The sequence below is a fragment of the Lissotriton helveticus genome, chromosome 1_2 (genome assembly GCF_964261635.1).
Source record: "Lissotriton helveticus chromosome 1_2, aLisHel1.1, whole genome shotgun sequence".
In the NCBI taxonomy this organism is placed as follows: domain Eukaryota; kingdom Metazoa; phylum Chordata; class Amphibia; order Caudata; family Salamandridae; genus Lissotriton; species Lissotriton helveticus.
The window spans coordinates 161,887,471-161,912,260 of NC_136058.1; the positions used below are offsets into that span (position 1 = coordinate 161,887,471).

At 47.3% G+C, this 24,790-nt stretch overlaps 1 protein-coding gene across 1 annotated transcript in view; it reads left to right on the forward strand.

Moving 5' to 3' along the window:
* The first annotated feature begins 5,807 nt into the window (after positions 1-5,807).
* The window catches only part of CZIB (CXXC motif containing zinc binding protein), a 63,417-nt gene continuing 44,434 nt past the window's right edge, over positions 5,808-24,790 (forward strand). Inside the window, exons 1-2 of the mRNA XM_078670504.1 lie at positions 5,808-5,965; positions 9,059-9,142. Coding sequence (XP_078526630.1) covers positions 5,960-5,965; positions 9,059-9,142 — 90 coding nt within the window. The 5' untranslated portion in view covers positions 5,808-5,959. The remainder of the gene's footprint in view (positions 5,966-9,058; positions 9,143-24,790) is intronic.

Consider the following 24,790-nt stretch of genomic DNA (forward strand, 5'->3'; position numbering starts at 1 on the left):
AAATTCTTCCCTCCGTGGATATGTTTAACTTCAAAATGAAATTCTTGCAATTTAGAAACAAGCCTCATCAACCTAGCAGACATACAAGGAGAACTCACTCTATTGAAGATGTAAATCAGGGGTTTATGGTCAGTAACCAATTCGAATTTCCAACCCCAGATATACATTCTGAATTTTTGCACCGCCCAGACGCAAGCTAACACTTACCTCTCGGTGGTACTGTACTTCTCTTCAAAAGATTTAAGTGACCTAGAGGCGAAAGCAACGGTCTGTTCATGGCCCTTCACCCTTTGTGTAAGAACTGCTCCAAGTCCAGACATGCTAGCGTCAACTGTTATAATTGAAGGACAATCCTCCCTAAAAGCATGGAGTGCTCGAGCAGATACAATCATTTTTTTAACTTCAATAAAAACTTTATCGAGTTCAGGGGACCAAACAAAACTACAACCTTTCCTTAATAGTTTGCGAAGGGGCTCCACCAATTGGAAATACGACGGAACAAACCTTGCATAATATTCCGCCAAACCAAGAAAGGACCGAAGGGAATCTTTGTTTGTAAGATGCCTGGCATCTTCAATGGCCCTGATAACAGAAAATGTTGGTTTAATTCCCTGAGGAGAGACAGTGTGTCCCAAGTACTCAAGCTCATTAACTGCAAATTTACATTTGTCCTTGCGGACAGTCATGTTTTTTTACATCAAAATTGCCAGCACACGTTTCAATATCATATTATGTTCATCTAAAGACTTTGCAAAAATTAATATGTCGTCAAGATATGCTTGAACTCCTGCAATCTTGTGAAAAAGAGAGTCCATCAGCTTCTGGAAAACACTTCCGGCTAATGCCAGACCAAACGGGAGGCGTAAAAACATATATGCCCCGAACGGTGTGATGAAGGTAGTCAGTTCCTGAGACTCTTTCGATAAAGCCACCTGATGGTATGCGGACTTCAAGTCAATCAGCGAAAACCATTTGGCCCCACCAAGATTTGCGGGAAGCTCATGGATTTTTGGCAGTGGGTGGCAATCTATGATAATATTTTTATTTAAAGCACGTAAGACCGCACAGAGCCTAATCTCGCCAGACTTCTTGAGTGCGACCACAATGGGGGCCACCCACTGGGAAGAGTCTACAGGTACTATGATACCCTGATCACACAAAGTTTTTTTGTTAACAAATTTTATTTGATAGATTGCACATATAATGCGACACCCCGCATTTCGGGGGAAACCACCAATTGGTACAGGGCATCAGTGTCTTAGCAATCTTTACATCATCTTATTAGGCAACAATATCAAACTAAACAATGTAGAAGTCCCCCCCACCTCACGCCCCCAACCCCCCTCCCCTGGAACCTCTGCCCCCCCAGTCACACAACTCTTTCTCCCTTAGTCAGCACATGATATCTCAGGCCAGCAATGTCTACATATATGTAATGTTGGCTCAGCACACACTTCCCACCATAGCCTCCTGCTCCACCGGGGGTTCCAGCCACAAACCCCTGTAGTCGGACCACCTCTTCCAAATTTGATAGTGTTTACGCGGGCAGCCTCGAGCCACATAGATTGGCTGCTCCAATCCCATGCAATAGTCCAATCCCTTCTTCCACACCGAAACAGAAGGAGCCCGGGGATCCTTCCAAGCTTGTGCAATATCCCTCTTGGCAAGGGTCAAGCCCATGACCAATAGGTGTCTCTTGTACGTGTTCCCCCAACCCCCTCCAACACATGTAGCAAGCCCAGTCGTGCCGTGCGTGGGAGTTCCCACCCCAGAACCTCGGCCAGACAGCCCCACACCCCACTCCAGAATCTAGCCAAAGAGGTGCAATCCCACACCGTATGAAGCAGTGTCCCCACCTCCCCTCCACATCTCAGACAGTCGGGCTTACAATGAGACCCACCTTCCACAGCCTCTCCCTAGTGTAGTAAATTCTATGAAGATATTTCATTGAATCAGTCGCAATCTCATCGCTATCGCCGCACCTCTAGGGTCCTCCAGTGCCTCCCGCCAGTCCTCCTCTTCTAGTGTTCCAACATCCCCTTCCCATGACTCCCTGAGCTTCTGCAATGTCGAGGAACAGTGTGTGGTGAGAGTCTGATAAATACGCTAAATCTTTTTTTCATCCAAGTCTCCCATGAAGAACTTGGCCTCCAAGGGGCTAAACTCTGGGAGGGAATCCAAACCCTCCAGGCTCGGCGCAATGGCATGACGGAACTGTAGATACTGGAATAACTGGGATCGAGGCATACCGTATTCCGTTTGAAGGTCCTGAAAGGATTTAAGGACAGTACCTGTCATAACATCTCCTAATCTCGAGATACCTATATTGTCCCATCCCCTGAATCCCTGAAGGGACTCCAGAGCCGGAAGCTATACATTCTGCCACAACGGGGTTTCTGCCGTCAATTTGCCCCACCATCCCATGCGACGCAATGCCTGTCTCCAAATCCGAAAGACTAGTTGAGTTGCCGGCGGCAGCCTCCTGCGAAGGTGTGCCGCGTATAGTATCTGATGCAGGGAGTTGGCACCCATCAGATGACGCTCCAGTGCATACGCTGGATCTCTCCTGTCCCCGTACCACCATTCATTTAGAACAAGGAGATGAGAGGCTTGATAATATGAAACGACATCTGTGGATGCGAGACCCCCACAGTACGTTGAAAGAAAACACGTCCGCAGCGCCACCCGCACCACATTTCCCTCCCAAAGGAATTGCCCCAACGCAGAATCTACTTGACGAAACCACTGGGGAGGTATAGGAAATGGATGATTTTGTAGTTGGTAGAGTAATCGGGGGAGTGCAACCATTTTAAAAATGGCCGACCTACCGTAAATAGTGAGAGGCATACGGGACCAAGTTTTCATGTCGGTCCGGACCAGGTCCCAGACCGGTACCAAGTCACGTTCCCATGAGACGGCAGGAGCCCCTGAGAGAAACACTCCCAGATATTTGATGCCTCCAACTGCCACCTTCAGCGCCGAGGCCCAGTCTCCCACCCCGGCCCGATCCCCCAGTACCCACAGCGTCGATTTACGGGGGTTTAGGTACAGGCCAGATGTTTCACCAAAGATTTGCATTATCTCCAAAATGCGGGGCCCTGACCTATTAAGATTGGTCAGAAAGAACAGGACGTCATCTGCGTATAAAGCTATCCTGTCAGACGGGCCCGACTCCCACTCCAGGCCGCTAAGTTGTGCGTCCATGCGGACCCAGGCCGCCAATGGTTCCATTGCTAAAGCAAACAGATATGGCGAGAGGGGACAGCCCTGCCTGGTTCCCCGCTCGATCGCGAATTTAGTAGAAATGGCACGCGCTACCCTTACCGAGGCCGTCAGGTCAGTGTACAGTAGCCGCAGGTAGGACAGGAAACGAGGCCCCAGGTTTAACCTTGGTAGTAGCGCAAATAGATACACCCAGCTTAGGGAATCGAAGGCCCTATCGATATCAGCTAGGAGAAGAGCTACCTGCACCCCACGCTCCCAGACTGCCGCCACTGCCACATGCGCCCTACGAATGTTATACCTAGTGGCCCTAAGGGGTATGAACCCGGCTTTATCGGGGTGTACAAGGACCGCAATATGGGGCAGAAGATGATTGGCCAAAGCCTTGCCCAAGATTTTTGCCTCGACATTTAATAAGGAGATTGGCCTATAGGAACCATGTTGGTCCGGTGGCCTGCCTGGTTTCTGAAACACCACTATTTCGGCATGTCTCCAATCTGCGGGTAAGCGGCCACGGTCACGTGCCTCCTCCAGTGCCGCCCTGTAATGTACCCCCAATTGAGTGTGGTATTTCTGGAAGAACTCGCTGGGAAACCCATTAGGTCCTGGGGCTTTCCCCGTATTCAATTCACTGAGGGCCGTCCCCAGCTCCTCCAACGTCAGCGTTAGTTCTAGATCCTCACTGACCTCGTCCGACACTGCCCGGGGCGGTATGTCCGCTATGAACTTGTCCACCATCTCCGCCGGGAGACACTCGTTCGGGGCATATTGGTCCGCATAATATCACACAAAGTTTTTAAAGAATTTTTTAACTCACTCCGAACACTCAGAGGAACAGATCAAACTCTATGAGCAACAGGTTGGGCCCCTGGAACTAATCTGATCTTGTGTTTGAAGCCTTTCACGCTGCCTACATTGTCACTAAACACAGGCTTGAAATCCTCTATAATCTGTTTAAGATTAATAGAATCAGAGTTGGGAAAATCACAATCAATACTAAACACAGGTAGCTCCCTGACCTTGATGGGATTGTCGTCCCCGGGAACTAAGTATAAGCCCATGTGGGCTAGATCTTTCGACCCAAAGATGTTCTTCCCTTTTTCTGCAACGTAGATTTTAGTCATAGTTTCTCCACCTAGACATTGAACTAGACCTGTACAATATCCAATCATGTTAATATCCTTTTCACCAAAGGCTTTTGGGTTTATATCTGACTGCAACAAATCAACTTCCCTTTTCCATAAATCATAAAACGTTGAATCCCTCAAAATGGTGAATGGCGATCCTGAGTCCGCCATAACCTCTAAGGGAACATTATCAATTATTGTAGAACATAATGGACCCTTAATATCCTCGATTTCACCATCGCAATCTAAAGTAACAACTATGTTGCTAATAGAGTTGCTGCAATACTCCACATCAGAATCAATACAATTCACATTGGTAGGTTTCCTCACATTTCTACAAACCCCTTGAAAATGTCCCACTTTTTTACAAATTACACAACGTTTGTTGAGAGCACGACATCCTTGAAAGTTCCCGATGTGATTCTTGGATCTTCATCTATAACAAAAAATAGATTGCTTCTTCTGAGGAAACTTCACATTTTTGTTCTTTACATTTACAGACCAAATAGCATTGTCTTGACAAGGATCTAAAGAATTTACCAAGTTAACTCCGCACTTTGTAGTATCAGACATCACTTTACTTGTGAGAGTTGAACATTCAATACTTAAGGAGAGATCGATCACTTCGTCTAATGAGGGATTTTTGCAGCCCAAAATCCGTTCTTTGATCTTACGGGAAGCGCAGTTGAAAACAAACTGATCCCTGATATAGTTATCGGATAAAGGACCAAAATCACATGTAGTAGATAATACTCTAAGAGCAGAGATATACTCTTCAACTTTCTCTTCTTTTTGTTTCCTAGCATAGAAATTATGTTGTTCCAACATGTTGCTCCGCTAACATTACATTCATTTAGAGCCTGTAAGCACATATGGATGGGTGCGGTCATTTGCACTTGCAACCAAGCAGTGGCATAGCCAATAGCTCTTGCCTTTGGGACCTTATAAGTGTTTAGTTATCCAGGACAATATCCTTGGTGCAACAACATCAAGTGTTGAATGGCTAAACACTTATAAGGTCCGAAAGGCAAGACCTATTGGCTATGCCAATGCTTGTTTTGGTAGGCAGAGGAATATTAAGTGATTTGCCCAGAATCCCAAGATATGGACGCGACTCCGAGGCTCGAACCTCTGCTTCCCAGCTTCACAATCGGCCATCTAGCCGTCAGACCATATCCTCTCCCCATACAAACCACAAAGTATTAGTGGCCTGATAATGTCTACACTCTGATAAACATGCGGCACCAGTGCCCTCGCTAAAGTCTTCCATAACATGTATCTGCCCGTTTCCTTGCTGTAAAAAATAAATCACAGAACAAACATTGCCTTAATCGCGTCCATGTATTTGAATGACCGTAGAAGAATTCCACTTCAAGATGGCTGCCAAAGAGAGGTAATGGATCGCAGGCTTCTATCATGAACCTCCCACTCTGTGCCAGCAGCACGGTGGGATTGATTGACTAGCGGAGTGAAGAGAAACAGCCAGAGCTAGTGAATCAGAGAACAGAAGAGGTGTGCAGGGGTGCAGTAGCATTTCAAACAGTAGAGTTACACCTGCGCGAGGGTAGAAGAGGATCACACAGAAGTAGGCTGAAAACAGTCATCTGGCCATGGTGGTAAGAACTGGTGCACGTCCTTTTCAAGTTTTTTTTGTGGTTTTACGTCAAGTGCCCTCATGTCTTGTATTTACTTTTCAGCTATTTAACTTTTTAATAACGGCTCCTTGATTGCTCGAATGTTGCACCCGTACACATTTTTCCCTGATTGCAACGTGCAAAAATGCAGGCAACAAAGCCCGAAGCGGTGGAGCTGTCACACATCACGTTGCGCTAACAGCAGCTGCGTTTTATTGCATTTAGCCAATACTTTGCTTTGTATGACACGTGTTCTTTAGGTGTGCTTGCTCTTTTGAGAGCTATTACCTGTGTATAGGCAGTATTGCTATATACTTTTCGGTTGAGACCATGTGACTATGTTTCTTAGTGCTAATAGTTCTGTCCCTCCTTGTGGTGGCAATTTGCAACTATTTTTAGCCCATTTGCCATTGATGGATTTTGACCAGGTGGCTTGCATGGTGGAAAAACTTTTTGCCTCTAAATTGTGGTTGCAGCTCTTGAATGTGCCAAGGTTTAATAGCTCTTGAATTTGATTGTAGTGACAGCTCATGCGCGCATGTATTTATGTTATTGTAGTGGCTGTTCTGCATATGCGTTATGTTTATGCTAGTTTTCTATGTGCATTATAGTTACAGCCCTTGTGTGTTTTTTATTAACACGCATGTTTGGACGAGAACTCGTGTACGAGCTTGTTATGGAGTCTGCTTTTTCCTTTGTGCACAGAGAGCACTGTACTGTTTGTCTTTTGTTGATAGCTCTAACCAGTGTGGTGATGTGACAGGTCATGCCAGTGAGTGTACATTGTGGGGACAGGTGTTACCTTCTTGTTGTATCAGCACCATTAGTATGACCTCAAATAGGGCAGATACTCACTTTTTGCCCCTTTGTTGCTTGTACCTAGTGTAGCACGAGTGATGTGAGGCCCCTAAGCTAGCAAGGAAAATTGCTCCCCACCCCCTCTGTGCTAGAAACACATCCTTAATTGGAGTGCTGTGCCCCTCCGCACACTATTGCCCCAGTACTGCTGCACTAATAGTACTTATGGCTCCTTTAATAAATATGAGTCTCCATTTCTCAACACCTACAGGGCATTTCTCTGAGGAAGTGGGGAAGCTGTCTCTGTCCACTTGTAAACGAAAATATTAGAGCCCAAACAGGACCCCCTTCTCAGGGCCATCTGTTTGATACTATGTATTGATTTTACTCCTACCACTTTTCCTGGGCTATTTCTCTGAGACCCTTGTAGCGATGCCATGCAAGAATTAGAAGTGTGGCATGTAGTCATGGCCACATGTGGAATGTAGAATGTGTAAGGTTAGAAACGTTGTTTGTCAGTTGCAGTTGTGGAGAGGAAGAGCAGCGAAGAAGTAACTGCTCTGATACATAAAGAAGAAATAATTTAACTCTCTATTTGAGGCTCTCTGTCGTTATGATCAGGGCTCAGAATATGACCCTTCTGGCCTCCTCCCCCTTTGACACACCTGAAAGGAAATCTACTTGTAAACAGAGGTTGAAGTTGGCCTAGTGTATGGGGACTAAGGTCCCCATGGGATTTCTAATTTGACAAAAACAGCTCTCATACTTAACCTATTACTAATATGTATTCTTTAGACACACTTTTTATCATATACACTAAATCATTGTGCGGCAGCCTATCTTATACTGTTTGTAATACAATTTTAAAATAATAACTTACATATTCACAGTGCTTTCTGTTATATGCTGGGACCTCATTGTACTATAAAAATCACTAGTCACTATTCTAAACTGCGCCAACCAGGATTCTATTCTGTGACTCTGGTCTTGCACGCAGACATCTGCAGTGATTGCTTAACCAATAGACATTTCATAATGTAAAAGAGTGCATTTCTCACCAATTAGTTTACTTTGCGTTGAATTTTTTATTAAAGGTGTGTGCGTTATATTATATGTAGTTGTTTTGAAAGTGAAAAAAGCAACAAAATACTAATAGAATATGTTTTTTTTTTTTTAGCCATGTCTCTGACCCTGCTACTACCACAGGGCTCAGGATCACAGTTGTTATACTTTCATATGCAATTCAGCCCCTTAATGTAAATGAAACGCAAAATATAAACAGGGTTGTGCTAACACGCCATCTTCATTTACAATACTTACTGATTTGCGCCTTGCCCCCAGGGAATGCCACCACGGACTCCTAGAGAAGCGTGCCCCCAGTTTGAAGACTTCTGATCTAGTGTGTTATGTTGTTGAGCCATAGGACTTTGCTATTTGATTTTCTGAAAACTCTTGTTCTAGCTTTTGTCTTTGTGCATGTTGTGTTGATATCACACAATCAAGGTTTACTTAAATAGGTACTTTATCGCATGTTAAGGGGGTGACATGTTGATATTAGCGCCAACACACTCTGATTGGAAATAGAAAGATGACTACACCTACATGCTAACTACATCCTTATATCCTCATAGCTCCTATTCTCTCCTGATGACAATCTCAAATATGTAATTCCATGCTCCGCCATACTCACTCGCAGTACCTTGGTCTTTGCACTCTTTCACACCACTCAGGCCTCCCTCACTCATCTACAAGCTTTTACCATCACCAAGGTCATTCTTACTAATCCACATTCTTCCACCCTGACCATCACTTAGCTGGCACCCATTGGTTATCTCAATATTGCTGGTTTGCCTCTACATATACTTCACTCCTTTCATTTATACACTTTATCCTACCTCCCCATGCTTTCAGTGAGCTGCATCTACACATGTCTTCATGTGTTTTTAAACACCAGTCAGACGATTCATACTGCATATTGAACATCATTCTTACATATGTCTCCTATCCGCACATCACTATCACTATGGCTTCCCTTTTCTGCTCTTGTACAGTCCCACCTCATCAGGCCATTTCAGCCCCCTCCATTTAAACATCATCATTTTGGTGACACTTTATAAATGCTCCCCACTCTGCACCCACCTACCTCTCCCATCACTTCATATTTTATCTTGGCTTCCATTCTATATCTACACTATAAGCACCGCTTGATATTCTCACTTGCTCTCATGCCCTCGCTACCCCTTGTACAATTAAAAATAACTGATCTTTCATTTTCAGAAAATCGGGTTGCAGTTTAAGGCAACATTGGAACATGTCACAAATGTACGACCTCTTGGAGACGATTTTCGTTGGTTCCTAAAGGTAGGCACAGTCTTTAAAAAAATAAAAATGGCACAGTAGGAAAACACGGGCAAAAATTGCAAAGCACGTTCAAAATATCTTTGAGCTCTGTACTGGACCTAATTTCTTCTGCTGAACAGAGGGGGCATGGGGCATTTATATCAAACATCTAAAGAACAAATATATTTGGCAAACGAAAAAATTATAAGGATGAGTGACTCCGATGACAAACAGTTTATTGAGTTTGTACTAAAAAGTTTTCTGAAAATAATTTAGTCAGGTAAAGCTGAGTGTCCCTTAAGACAGACTGTTCATTGCTTATTCTTCTATTCATATCACACCATGAAAAATTACATGAAAAGCAGTAGGTAGGTGTATACAGTTTTGCGTTTAAATGTGGAGAGATTTTATAATGTCTTTCAGAAGCCAAAAATTGATGCACATGGTATTCTACTGAATTACAGTAATGCGTTTCAGTCTTTGATTTTGTTGTTTACAAAAAGTGATGGATGGAACGCTTGAAATAAGTTCAGCCACTGGGAATCACTTTGGGCCTCATTCCAGTACATCATTATTTCTCACACCCTGCCACCTCAGTTTGGACCCAGCCATATGCAAATCAGGCTTGACCATGCTCCAGTGGGAACAATCCAGTCCAAACTTCCAGGCCAGGTCATCCCTGAACTGGAACACAAGCAACCCAGGACCAGTTTCGCCCTGATTGGGGCTCATCAGGCAGGTGTAGCTTGGTTCCAGTGACACAGTGTGCATAGGACCCACGTCTGGGCATACCCGTCCCACTTAGGGCAACACACTGACATATGGAAACCGTGATGGATGGAACGCTTGAATTAATCTCAGCCACTGTTTCTTCTTCATATTATTTCCATTCTCTCCACTGTAAGCTGTTGCTTGGTCTTGTGTGAAGAGCTCTGTAACCCTCTGCATATAGTCCACGCTATAAACAACGAATAAAATAAAAGTACATATCATTGTATCTGAAGAAGGAAACAAGTGCTTAATTTACTGTTCATAAAATGGAAAACGGATGCAACAAAGGGGAGGGAAACGGTTGTTAAATCATATGAAAATATGAGTAAGGTTGTGAATTCTACTATAGGTTGAAAAACTAGTGTAGGATCCCTATATCTATCCATATCGATCATGGAATCCTTACTATCCTCTGATGGAACATCGCTGATGTCCAGCACAATTTATAGTTCAGTAATCTCCCTGATTTCTTTAGTCATTTTGAAATGATCACATCGCATAAAATTTGGAAGCTGAGGAAGCCAGTCTGAGAGATCTAGTATATTATCAAATCCCATTATTCAAACTGTAAGGAGGACACACAATAGGTTGATTAATGACTGCAGCTCTAAAGTGGGCTGGTTGGCTCTTGGAAGCAGCTGGGCAAATCGTTGCGCGCCACTTGTTTGCTTGTGCTAAGAAACAAGTTGAGGTCTACAAAGTAGGCTATGTTTTGAGTAGCTGTACGGGCCCCACAACCTAGGTTTTATTAGGCTGCATTGAAATAAGCTACAAGGGTTCTCAACTATGTAATGAATGAATAACCGCACACGTTTTTATTGAGTAGTCCATTACAAATGTAGTGGATTAAGTACAAAATATGAAGATGACATAATTTAATGTGCAAGGTACATAACTGAATCTCATGTCACTACATATTTAGTTACCCACCTGGGAGTAGACCTACTGTACTTGTTTTAGTTGTTTAATCTGAATAAGCTCAATGGAAAAGAAAGAGGTAGACAGGTGATGGGCTTCCCTGTCCACTGATCATAAGTATTGTTAATCATGTCCTCATTACTCTGATTTAGTTTTGTAACACACGAGGATAAATATATTAATACTTGCAAAGAATAACTGGAATAGAGGTTTCTAATGCGGATTCCTAGTTTCTGTACAGTGTTATGTAGTATTGCATTTTATGTAAACAGGTTTTTCAGCAATTCCTGTTGGTTGTATGATAGTCATTCGTGAGAGTACTATTGAGCAGAAGACTCTGAAGTTGGCTTTTGCTGAATTACTCTGATGTCACAGTAATTCAGGAACTTAGGTGAAAAGAAATGAAACAGAGTCAGTTACAAAGAGAGATGGTGGGAAGATGGTGACAGACAAAACAGGGGAATAGCTATGACAACAAAGGGGTAGAGGCCAAGAGCCACAATATAGACTCTTGTAACCTGGGTGGAACCTTCTGTACAGTTAGTGCTTTAAGAAACTATTTTTGCTCAGTTATCTGGGGCCTCAATTGGAGTGTGGATTTCAGTGAACCAAACTTCTTTCCTCATCAATGAGAGCTACCCATCAGTGTAGAACCACAAGCCAAATGGTGAGCCACCAGCATTCAAAACAGTGTGTAGCCCAGAGGGGCCGAAATCATGCCTAGGAGATCCTGGAGTAACACAAAGAGAATGTCCGGTGTAACTAAAAGGGGCTGGTTCTAGGAGTCTGATGAAGGCGACCAGAAAAAACCATAGTACCCTGAGCAGCTCACTCAAGGAAATGAAACACAGCAGTCATGACTGGAAAACAAATACCAATGAATTTTATTGATTAGTTGTAATTACTATTCTACTAGTGTTAGGCCCTAATATGTAATAGAAGGATGTTTTGTAATTTCATTCTCTGTTCAAGGCCTATGATGGTTCTTATATAAAGAGGTCATATATAGAGCTCAGGAGACAAGAAATAATGGGCCTCATTTATGAAGGCCTTGCGCCGCAGGTGCGCCACTTTTAATATGGGAAAAAGTGACGCACCGGTGGCGCGAGGCCTTCATAAATAAGGCCCAATATTTTTTTATATAGAGTTGAACCATGGAAAGGGCAGTGCCTGTAGATCTGCAGTTGTGTGGTTGAAGTTTAATAAACAAAAGAAGGCTTTACCAAAACTTCGTACACGGGCATTTGTTTTTTTGTTCGTTTTTTAAACTGTTTTATTATTTCCTACATACAAACAACCTCTAAAGCCAATTAAAAGCATCAAAAATAAGCATACTCAATTGGTAGTTTCTAATAGGCTTCGAATCAAGAATCAAACCCATTTAGCGACGCTCACATGTTGATCAACACAGACCTCCCAGAATCGACTCTTAGACGATGCATTCCTGTGAAAACTGTCTTTTCACCATCCCCGTTCAGCACAGCCAGCATCTCTCAAAAGTCTTCAAGATCATCCTATACTTTGTCATCCGTTCTCCCTTTAGGCTTGTGAATCTCTTCAGCCACAAGCCAGTACCCTGTATCCTGTTTCCCAAACTCATGGGAGGTGGGAGTTCAAACTTTTGTAGCTCTGCATCATTATTCACTTCCTGGGCCGCGGGGCCATGGATTGTAAGCAAGTGTTCCTCTTTTGTAGTCTAGGGTGATAAAATAAAAGAACCGCTAAAACGCTGCGTCAACACATTTTTCTATGTATGGAATGGACTCTGCAAAAAACACAGTTGATGGACAGAATGTAGAACAATGTCATACATTCACCCCAGTACAAGGATCTGGGCCTAAATCCATCGTTTTTTTGCACTCCACACCACCCTGGGTTAGACACTGGCTATATGCAAATCAGCTCTGACCCTGTGCCTCATGGGAACAGTCCAGTCCGAACTACCAAGCCAAGTCTTTCCCAGACCGGAATCAAGCATCCAAGGACCGGTTTCTGGCTATCAGCCTTCACCACCCCCCCACAAGACCCAGCGGACAAGACGGCTGCCACCAAGCCCTCCCACACCCAACCCCTACTCTCTCTCAAGATAACTCGCCCTCCACCCCCTAAACTCCACTCTCCACCTCCCCAAACCACGACCCAAGCAATCCCCCAAGCCCTATCGGACACCCGGGTCAACCCAAAAACACAACACAACCAATACATCCCCCAAACGCAACAAGAGGGCCCACACTGCCGCCTCACCCGCATCGAAAACCAAATAGACACCATAATACAAGGCCTAAACCTTATCCTCACCAACCTCTCGACTGGACACAACCCAAACCCCAAGAACCTGCCCCCACCCCCCCCACCGATACCCCCCCCCCACACGTATACCCCCCCCAACCAAACTAACCCACCTCTCCATTCCAACACACAACCCCCCACCTCGCCCGTGGCCTGGAGACCAAACAGAGCGGAGAAAGCCATGACCTGGGAAGAGGCGCTCGAAATGGCTGCCTCTTACACCAGCCTCACTACCCGCCCCACCCAGTCCTCTATTCAGGTAATTACCAGTCTTAGAAACGATAATCCCCCACGCAAACCTCCTAGACCCCCGATCTCCCTCATCACCATTCCCACCGAACCTACAAAAAAAGACCCCCATGGGACCAACTGCCTGCTCATAAACTGCAGATCGGCCGCCAAACACTCCACAGAGCTAGCAGAGACCATCCTCAACCACAACACCGACATAGCATTCATCACGGAGACATGGCTCAATGACTCTTCACCACCTACTCTAGATATGCTTGTCCCACCAGGCTACTCCATCATCAACAAAGATAGAAAGAACCACAAAAAAGGCGGAGGCGTGGCAATCATCCACAAGAACGACCTCTCGGTGGCTGAAACTAACGCTTTTGACTACAACTCCTTTGAATGCCTTACAACTAACATCAAAACCAGCGACAACCATTTAACGTAATGCCACCTACTATATCATCCCCCAGGTAACAACGCCACATTCACGGAGCAACTTTCAAACCTGATCGCCAACTGTTCTCTCAAAGAGTCCAACACCCTCATTCTGGGGGATCTTAATCTACACTGGAACAACGAGAACAATGCCACTATTAAATCCCTAAACGATCTTCTGCACTCCAACAACCTCTCCCAACATTGCACAGAAGAGACCCACTACAAAGGGGCGATCCTAGACGCCATCATCGCCCGCCATGATGCAATCTCCATCGATCACATCCTCCGGTAGATTGGTCGGACCACCACCTAATCCTATTTCAACTTTCCCGAGGGATCAAGTCTCATCCCCCCACCGCAACCCCCCCCACATGGTCCAGAAACCTATCACAAATTAACACGTCGGAACTAGAAGAAAGAATAGCCTCCTCCCTACCAATCTCCACAGAAGGACTATCAGCTACCGAACTCACCTCACACTACAACACGACCACGTCCAACATCCTAAACCAACTGGCACCCCTTAAACAAAAAAAACAAAGGAACATACCATCAAGAACCTGGTTTAACAAGGACATCAACAAGGAGAGGAGGCTGCTCAGAGCCACAGAGCGACACTGGAGAAAGAACCCCTCCCCCGCCCATCGCAGGGAACTTAGGGAAGTTTGAAGAAGGTACAAAAACCGTATCAACAGCGAAAAAACAAACTTCTTCTGCAATGCGCTGGACAAGGCTAAAAATAGAACCAGAGAACTCTTCGACATCATCAAAAAACAAACATCCAAACCAACCATTGCCCTTGTACAGCCCTCCAAAACTCTATGTGACAACTTCGTCACCTTCTTCAACAATAAAATAGCCAGGATCGAACTATCCCTAGACACCAGCCCTCCCTTGTCTACCAGCATCGTTCCAACAGCTACAGAAACCACCTCCACAGATCCCACCGCTAACGTCTAGTCCTCCTTCGACCTTGTCCATGAAGCCGAGATCTTCAATCTAATCTCATCCTCCAAACCCTCCTCCCATAACCTCGATCCCATCCCCTCCCAAATGGCCAAAGACCTCAAACGCACTCTCGCACCACTCTGGTGTGAAATCATCAACAGCTCCCTAAAGACTGGCACCATCCCGGACTGCCTCCAAGTCGGCCAGGTGACTCCCCTCCTGAAGAAACCAGGCTTGGACCCCACCGACCTCAACAACTTCAGACCAGTCTCAAGTCTGCCTTTTCTAGCCAAAATCCTAGAAAAATGTGTACTACGCCAACTCAACAACCAGCTTGATAACATCAACCTCCTTGACCATAATCAATCAGGCTTCAGAAAAGGATATAGTACTGAAACTGCAATCCTGAACATAGTAGACGACATACGCAATTCCCTTGACGCGGACCAGTGCTGCCTACTCATTCTCCTTGACCTGTCAGCGGCATTCGACACGGTTGACCACAAGCTCCTCATTAAGTCCCTCAAGGAAAGTGTAGGTGCAAACGATGTGGTCCTGCAATTGTTTGACTCCTTCCTTCAGAACCGCTTCCAAAGAGTCAAAATAAAATCCTTCACATCCGACCCGTGACCAGAGGGGTTCCCCAAGGATCCGTTCTCTCCCCGCAACTGTTCAACATATACATGGTACCCCTCACCATCATACTGAAGAAAGCAAACATCCCCTTCCATCTTTATGCAGATGACACACAGATCTACATAGAAACCACCTCCTTCAACGACATTCTAAAGCTCAACAACACGCTCAAAGAAATCCAAGCCTGGCTTGGGAAAAACCATCCCAAACTCAATCAAGGAAAAACAGAACTCCTCCTCATCTCCAACAAGGACGACAACCCCCAAATCACAGAATGGATGAAAGCTATTGACGCTCTGAGTGGGAATCTCACTCTGACTAACTCAGTAAAGTCTCTCGGAATCACCCTTGACCACAAACTTTCAATGACGAACCACATCAAGAACTCCGCAAAGAGCGCCTTCCTCAATCTGAAACTCCTCAACAAAATCAAACCTCACATCCCGCAGAGGGATCTCCAAATAGCTACCCAATCTTTGGTGCTATCCAGACTGGACTATGGGATCGCAACCTTATCAGGCACAGCCCTATCACACCTAGCGCCAATGAAAACCACCCTCAATGCAGCCGCCAGAATGGTCTCAGGGGCAAAGAAATTTGACCACATATCCCCAGCACTCAAAGACTTAAAATGGCTCCCAATGGAAATGCGCGCCAGCTTCAGAACGGCTTGTCTTACACACAAAGCCTTGCACACAGGGAAACCGGAATACCTAGCCTCCAAGCTCAAGAAAGCGGGCCAGTCCAGAAACCTCAGAAGCTCGAACACCCTACTACTCATCCCCATGAAAACCCGGAAACAAAAAAACGCTACGCGCTCGTTTGCCGGCAACGCCCCAAAAATCTGGAACTCCATCCCAGTTGACATCAGGACTACGACCTCCTTTCAAGATTTCAAGAGACGCCTCAAAATCCTCTACCTCAACCGTGCATTCCCGAACTCTACCTCAGCAGCTCACCCTGCAACTATGACTACCTCTAATCCACTACCTCAAACTCGCCCCTCAGGCGCCAATTAACAATGTTAATCCTTGAACTTGTATGAATCTCTCTTTCTTGATATACTGTTATGCACCCACTCCCTCCAGCTCGATTGTAAAGCGCTCCGGTACCCTCGGGTCTGGCCAGCGCTATAGAAAACTCCAAAAATAAAATAAATAAATAAATCAGCCTGGATAGCTTGACTCCAGTGGTGTGGAGAGACTGGGACTCACGTCTGAGCATCCCCAACCCACACGGGGTGAAATTGCAAAAAACACAGTTGATGGACAGAATGTAGAACAATGTCATACATTCACCCCAGTACAAGGATCTGGGCCTAAATCCATCGTTTGTTTGCACTCCACACCACCCTGGGTTAGACACTGGCTATATGCAAATCAGCTCTGACCCTGTGCCTCATGGGAACAGTCCAGTCCGAACTACCAAGCCATGTCTTTCTCAGACCGGAATCAAGCATCCAAGGACCGGTTTCTGGCTATCAGCCTTCATCAGCCTAGATAGCTTGACTCCAGTGGTGTGGAGAGGCTGGGACTCACGTCTGAGCATCCCCAGCCCACTCGGGGTGAAATTGCAAAAAACACAGTTGATGGACAGAATGTAGAACAATGTCATACATTCACCCCAGTACAAGGATCTGGGCCTAAATCCATCGTTTTTTTGCACTCCACACCACCCTGGGTTAGACACTGGCTATATGCAAATCAGCTCTGACCCTGTGCCTCATGGGAACAGTCCAGTCCGAACTACCAAGCCATGTCTTTCCCAGACCGGAATCAAGCATCCAAGGACCGGTTTCTGGCTATCAGCCTTCATCAGCCTGGATAGCTTGACTCCAGTGGTGTGGAGAGCCTGGGACTCACGTCTGAGCATCCCCAGCCCACTCGGGGTGAAATTGCAAAAAACACAGTTGATGGACAGAATGTAGAACAATGTCATACATTCACCCCAGTACAAGGATCTGGGCCTAAATCCATCGTTTTTTTGCACTCCACACCACCCTGGGTTAGACACTGGCTATATGCAAATCAGCTCTGACCCTGTGCCTCATGGGAACAGTCCAGTCCGAACTACCAAGCCATGTCTTTCCCAGACCGGAATCAAGCATCCAAGGACCGGTTTCTGGCTATCAGCCTTCATCAGCCTGGATAGCTTGACTCCAGTGGTGTGGAGAGCCTGGGACTCGCGTCTGAGCATCCCCAGCCCACTCGGGGTGAAATTGCAAAAAACACAGTTGATGGACAGAATGTAGAACAATGTCATACATTCACCCCAGTACAAGGATCTGGGCCTAAATCCATCGATTGCATAGGGCTGGGTTCAAACTGGAAAGGCATGGTGAGCAAAAAAACGATGGATTTAGGCCCAGATCTCTGTACTGGGGTGAATGTATGACATTGTTCTGCATTCTGTCCATCACCTGTTGTTTTTGCTTTTGTCACCCAGAGTGGGACGGGTATGCTCAGACGTGAGTCCCGTGCTCTCCATGCCACTGGAATCAAGCTATCCAGGCTGATGAGGGCTGAAAGCCCGAAACCGGTCCTTGGATGCTTGTTTCCAGTCCAGGGAGTACCTGGCTTGGCAGTTCGGGCTGGACTGTTCCCATGGGGCACAGGGTCAAGACTGATTTGCATATGGCTGGGTTCAAACTGGAAAGGCATGGTGAGCAAAAAAACGATGGATTTAGGCCCAGATCTCTGTACTGGGGTGAATGTATGACATTGTTCTGCATTCTGTCCATCACCTGTTGTTTTGGAATGGACTCTGCAACAAGGAAATTGCAAAGTTTCTAAAGAAATGTTTTAATTTTTTTGTATAGGACGGTAAAAGTATGTAAGCAGTTGTTTATACAAAAGTGAATGTTGATAATTAGTTTGGGAACTAGACACATCATTTGATTGAAATTTTTAATACATTTTAACAAAATCATTGACCTGTGTTTTCATGTGTATTTTATTAAATACATTTATTTCAATATATTTTAACTGTCAGATACTTATCAATTGTTGGTGAGGACTTGGTTCAGTGGATACTACTTATGGTTATTATTAAAACACGGTACAGAAGGGAAATGTTGTTGTCTCTAACCCTATTCAATAAGCCACACTTTGAAGATGCTCTACTTCAGACTCTTCCCCACGTACTCTGGACTCCAGCCTTGCCCCTCCCTTCAGTTCTTTTCATCCCCTCCCAAGCCCCGCACTATCTCTGCACTTCAACTCTCTCTCAACTCTGAGTACATTGTGCTTAGCCACACTTCTCATCCTCTTCCTCTCAGAATGTGAAGAGACAGCTAGCTCCAAGCTTGATCATGACAACCTCAGCCTCCACTCATAAATTGGTCACCCCCTCCATGTAGCATCTCCTTACCAGCTACTTTCCCTTCCGTAATGGACTCTCCACAAACACTGGTTGAATCACAACCTCTGTCCCTGGTTTGGCTCCATAAATAGGAAGCTCTAGAAGCCACTATCCAGACTTCTTCCCTATCTCAGTGAACACCCACCGCTCTCAAAATCTTTTTCATGTATGAAAAACTAAGCTCTCTTCTATCAGAAGAAAAATCATTCTCATCCTCTTGTCTGCTCCTCAATGGTACTGTGACGGCCCTTTAAGGAAGTTTCACCTCTCACCTACATTCTCTGTCATTCTCTTACTCTGTTATCAAACACAGCATAATACCTTGAGGTATACTCAAAATCTCTTCAAGGGCTATTTGACATTGAGCTACGAGATCTGATTCTTTGTCCTAAAACATGCTAGACCTACTTGAACTTTCGTAAACTCTGTCCTACATCCCAGTCATCAAAAGAAAGAGATGCTCTTCAGATTGACCCACTTAGAAATAACAACCTCGTACAGATTCTGATTGCTTTTACCCAATTACTAGAACTGATTATTCTTCCATTCCACTGATATCTGCTCAATCATAGACCACCAGTCAAACAACAAATTGAAAGTGCAGAAACTGTCCAGACTTATAACTTTCAATTTTCCTCATCTAAACAAACATTTTCGACACTTTTAATTCTACACTTTTTTACTTTTACATTTCTTACTTGTTTTAAAAAATATATCTTGATATCTTTGCACGACAACTGTTATTAACCTGGGCTCCGCGACTAGTAAGAACATTTAAATATTAGCAGATTAATAATGTATTAATACGTTAATAAGTAAGGAACGGTTTTTAATTGAAAATATAAAAATGCTCTGTAAATGTAAATTAACTTGCTTCATTGTAGCAGCTCAAGTACAGCAAACAGAATCTTGTATGGACAATTGGTAGCCTCAACTGAAACACTGGTTGGTGCTGACAAAAAAGAGCATGAATTAGGAGTAAAAATAGACAATGATATACTAGACTCTTGAGTCTAGAATATTGTTTTGTCTTTTAGAAATTAAATCAAGTTTTGAATATCCCCAAACCACCCATTAAAATCTAGATATTGATATATTGTTGCTTTACAAAGTTACATATTTCATAATTTTGGTATTCATTTGATATATTCTTGTTTCTGTATTTTGTGTATGGTTTTGAGTTTAGTTTCAAATAGTAGAAATTGCTTAGGTCGGGTTCCCATGCCTCCTGTAGTGATTCAGGGGGCGTCTAGAGAAGTCATACCTTTTAAGAACCGCTGTCTTAAAACATTTTTGGGATGCTTGAGGAAGGTAGAAACCACACAAATCAACTATCATTACACATTTGAATGTTCTGTTTAAGTCTCTAATGGCACACATTACTAGAAGGATAAAAGATTGAGTTGGGGGGCGTGGCTTGGACGCCGATCGGGATGGCGGCGTGAGCTCGTAGCTCCGCGCAGGATCCCGCTAATTCTCCTGTTTTCGGAACCCTTGGCGGCCCGGAGACGACTCTCCTGCCCTCTGAAGTGTGAGGGGACAGCTGGGTGCACTTGATGAACTGCTGGGGGACTGCCGCCCCCGAGGAGACCGTGCCGAAGCAGCGGCTGAGGTGTTGCCGAGGGTGCGAAGAAAATGGCGGCGGGGAGGTCGGAAGGCCCCGAACTTCAGCCCTGAGCCGAGTTGTCGCCGACTGGCGAGGGATCCTGGCGAGAGATCCTGCAATCCGCTGACTGGGGCGCTAGGGTCGGCGGGACTGTGATCTGAGGCCGTGGTGCGCTGCCTTGGCTCGTCCGGAGCTTGGGGACCCTAGCTGGATACCGTCTTGGGACTTCTCCTCTTCCCCTCAGGCTCCCGTGGGGGCGGCCGAGTGGAGTGGGCGTCGCAGGCCGTGGCTCTTGTGCCTGTGAGTGTCGGTGGAGACATTGCACTGCCGGCGACCGGTGCTGCCCACGGGCGCTGACGGTAACCGAGCTCCTGGACTTGTGACGCAGCACCCTGGAATGGCGGCGACGAGTGGGTCGATGGCCGCGGGATGCACTGAGGGGGACTCGGCAACTTCCACCCAGCTGGGCGAGAGTCCCTCCTCGGAGCTCGATCGAGACCAACGGCTGAACCAGCGACTAGATGCCATACTTGATGCGATTGCCTCGACTAAGGACGTGTTGCACCAAGACATCGCCCAAGTGGCCGTGGGCCTGGGGCTGCTGCGCGCAGATCACGCGAAGCTAGCGGACAAAGTTAAGGACCATGACCAACTATTGCTGGACCTGAAACCGTCGGTGGTGGCCGCGGAACATAAGATCACTGATATGTTGGCCCGGTTGGACGCGTTGGAACGGAGGGCGGAGGATGCAGAAGGCCGCAATAGGCGGAACAACGTGCGGGTCGTCGGCCTTCCGGAACGGATTGAGGGGGAGGATGCAGTGGCCTATATGGAGAACTGGTTCCGCACTGTGGTGGCGCCGGAGGGGCTCACTCCTTTCTTTACGCTAGAGAGGGCCCACCGGGTACCTGCTCGTCCACCGGGGCTTGGTCGCCCCCCCCGCCCGATGGTGGTGAGACTCCTCCACTACAAAGACCGGGATCTTCTCATTCAGCGGGCCAGGATGTCGGGCCCCTATGACGTGGAGAATAGTAGGGTTACGATCTTCCCGGACTACACCCAAATGGTCCAGAAAAACCGGGCGTCGTTCCTGGCAGTGAAAAAGGAGCTCAGGGAGGAAAGCATTCAGTACTCCTTGCTCTACCCAGCTAAGTTGCGGATCATGTTGGATGGGTCTACGCACTTTTTTCAGACTCCGGACGAGGTTTGGCAATGGCTGGAGTTGTACAGGGCGGGTACGGACAGATCGCATAAAAGCAGGCGAGATGAGCCCAAGCAGCCCCGGGTGAGACAATCGCAACGCATCCGATCCCGCAACAGGCGCCAACGGGAGAGGCGGGAGGCCCAAATGGCGGCGGAAAAGAGGGATGCACTCGCAGCGACGGCGGCCATTACAGGGTCGCAACAGAACAGTGAACGTGCGGACACTGACTCGGGAGGAGAAGGCGGCAGGTCGGGAGAGGAACTTTCAGAAGCGGACAGTTCGAAGGGGCCGGAGGTGACCCCACAGACCTCGGATGGTATCTTTTGCGGCTGACATTGGGTTGGATTGAGCTAGATCAGGACTTCATGATGGGGTGGTATCCTGTTGATAGGGGGCCGGGACGCCGGGAGGGGGGGATCTGTGCTTTAAGAGGGATGGAGGCGCGGGGCGTGGGCTCCGCTCGCTGAGGTCGGCGGTGACTCACCCCCCTTGGGCCCTTAAGGCCGCCTGTGGTGGAGACCACAGGGTTATGAGTGTGAGAAGTTGTTTCAAGGTTTGGATGGGGGCGGACATTGGGTTCGTGTGCTCTGTCCTGGGGAGTGGGGTTTGGGAAGTTTTTCTGTTTTGGGTGTGTTTGGGGGGGGCAACTGCACTGGGGGGGTTATGAATATTCGTTATTTGATTTGGACTGTACGAAGTTGGAATGGGGACATTACCTAATCTGAAATGCCTAACGTGGAATGTCCGGGGGCTGCGAACTATGGTGAAACGTCATAAGGTCCATGCATATCTTGTACGCAGGGGGGTTCAGATTGCTATGCTTCAGGAGACTCATCTCACTAAGAAGGAATGTACTGCCTTGCAGAAAAGATGGCGGGGCCAGGTGTTTGGCACCACCTACTCAGCGTATGCCAGGGGGGTGCTGATCTGGGTGAGGGCGGGGATACCCTTTCAATTGCTGAATCAAGTAGTGGATCCGGATGGCCGGTTTGTGGCGGTGGAGGGGAGGTTATATGGCCGGGATGTGGTTTTCTGCTGTGTGTATGCGCCAAACACTGATCAAGCTCGATATCTTGATAGCCTCTCAGGGGCGTTAGCCTCCTTCCTGGCGGGCCCGATAGTGCTAGGGGGGGACTTTAACTCGATTACTGATGTGGCTCTGGATAGGTCCCATCCCCCTCTGGTGGACTCCCCGGTGCGCAGGCTGACCGCGCACAGGAAGGACTGGCAGGATAGGTGGGGGCTGCTGGATGTCTGGAGGGAGCGGCACAGGGAGACCAGGGATTACTCCTTTTACTCTGCGCTTCATGACCTGCATGTCAGGATTGATTCGGTGCTCTGTGGTGGATCCCTAGCTCCGTTGGTCTCCCATGCGGAGTACTTAGCTAGGACTATCTCCGATCATAATCCCCTATTGGTGCACATTCAGTGGCAGAGGGAGCGCTCAGTTATACCAACGTGGCGGCTTCGGCCGGAGACACTTGAGGATCCTGTCTTCCAAGACGTGGTTCGGCAAGGCATTGATAGCTATTTCGGAATGAATGCGGGCACGGCCACGAGTAGGTCCATTGAATGGGATGCAATGAAAGTGGTGGCGAGGGGAGTGTGTCTGGGCAGGTTCTCGAATGCTCGCACGGCTGTGTTGAATGACCTCGTGACAGCGGAAGATAGGTTGAGGGACCTGGAGCGCCGCAGGCCGGCTAGACCGGATTTACAAGCCCAGCTATTAGAAGCGAAGGAGGTGGTTGCCACTGAGACGGAACGTTTGCGATGCTATGACTATAAGCAGTATAGCGTCAGGGCGCATGCGGAAAGGGACAAGGTGGGTACCCTCTTGGCCAGACTGGCCAACCCGGAACTTAGGGGCTCCCCGATCCTCGGCATTCGCACTGCGCAGGGGGAGATGGTGTACAACCAGGCAGCGATATTGGAGTGCTTTAGGGGGTACTATGAGGAACTGTACCAGAGTCAGCTGGAGGTGGGGGTCCAGGACATTGTGGAATACTTGGGGGAGAGGCAGCTTCCGGTCCTTGCTGAGGAGGACTCGAAGGAACTGGGCGGCCCGGTAACGCTCACGGAAATACGGGCGGCCATAAAGCATATGGCCCGCAACAAAACGCCCGGGGTGGACGGATTACCGATTGAATTTTATCAGCTGTATGCGGATATTTTGACACCCAGATTGCTGACGGTGTATGCTGAAGCATTCGAGGCTGGGGCGCTGCCCGGATCCATGCGGGAGGCCTTGATTGTGCCGCTCCTGAAGCCTGGCCGGGATGCAGCAGACGTGCGGTCTTACCGCCCACTGTCCATGCTGACGGTGGATTATAAGATTCTGAGCCGGATACTGGCCACCAGGCTGGCCCCGTATATGACGGGCCTGGTACATAGGGACCAGGCCGGGTTCATACCCACGAGGAGCACGGCGCTGAATGTTCGCCGACTGGTGGGGGTAATGGACGCCGTCTTGGACGGGGAGGGTACCCCAGCGGTCCTATCTGTAGACATCGAGAAGGCCTTTGATAGTTTGGAATGGCCGTTCCTGGACGGAGTTTTGGAGAGGTTTGGTATGGGCGAGGGGTTCCGCAGGTGGACAAGGGTCTTGTATGCATCGGCGACGGCGAGAGTACGTTTGGGCGGCCTGGTGTCTGCGGCGTACCCGGTGGGCAGGGGCACGCGGCAGGGGTGCTCTCTGTCTCCCCTGTTGTTTGCTCTGGCAATGGAACCTTTAGCGGTCCATGCGAGGTCGGGTGTCGTGTACTTGGGGATAGCCAGGGGCGAGCAGTGGCATTATATATCGCTTTATGCGGATGACTTGCTCCTGTACCTGGCTGACACCTCCCGGGCGTTGGCCGGTGCTATGGAGCTGCTGTCGGAGTTCGGCCGGCTGTCGGGCCTTAAGGTCAATTGGGCGAAGACTTGTGTGTTCCCGCTGCGAGCGGGTTCACCTGCTCCTGACGGAGACTTGGACGTGGTGTGGGAACCATCTTGTTTCACCTATCTGGGTGTTCGCATTTACCACGCTACCGCAGACCTATTGGAGGGCAACATTGGTCGTTGTGTCCGGGCACTGCGGGGCAGCTTGTCTTTCTGGTCGACCCTCCCGCTGACGGTTCTAGGCAGGATTGCCCTTCTGAAGATGGTGGCACTCCCCCGCTTTCTCTATTATTTCCGGACGCTGCCCATATGGATTCCCCAAGGGGTCTTCAGAGACCTGAGGTCGATGATTATTGGCTTTCTGTGGGGGCATGGCCGCCGTAGA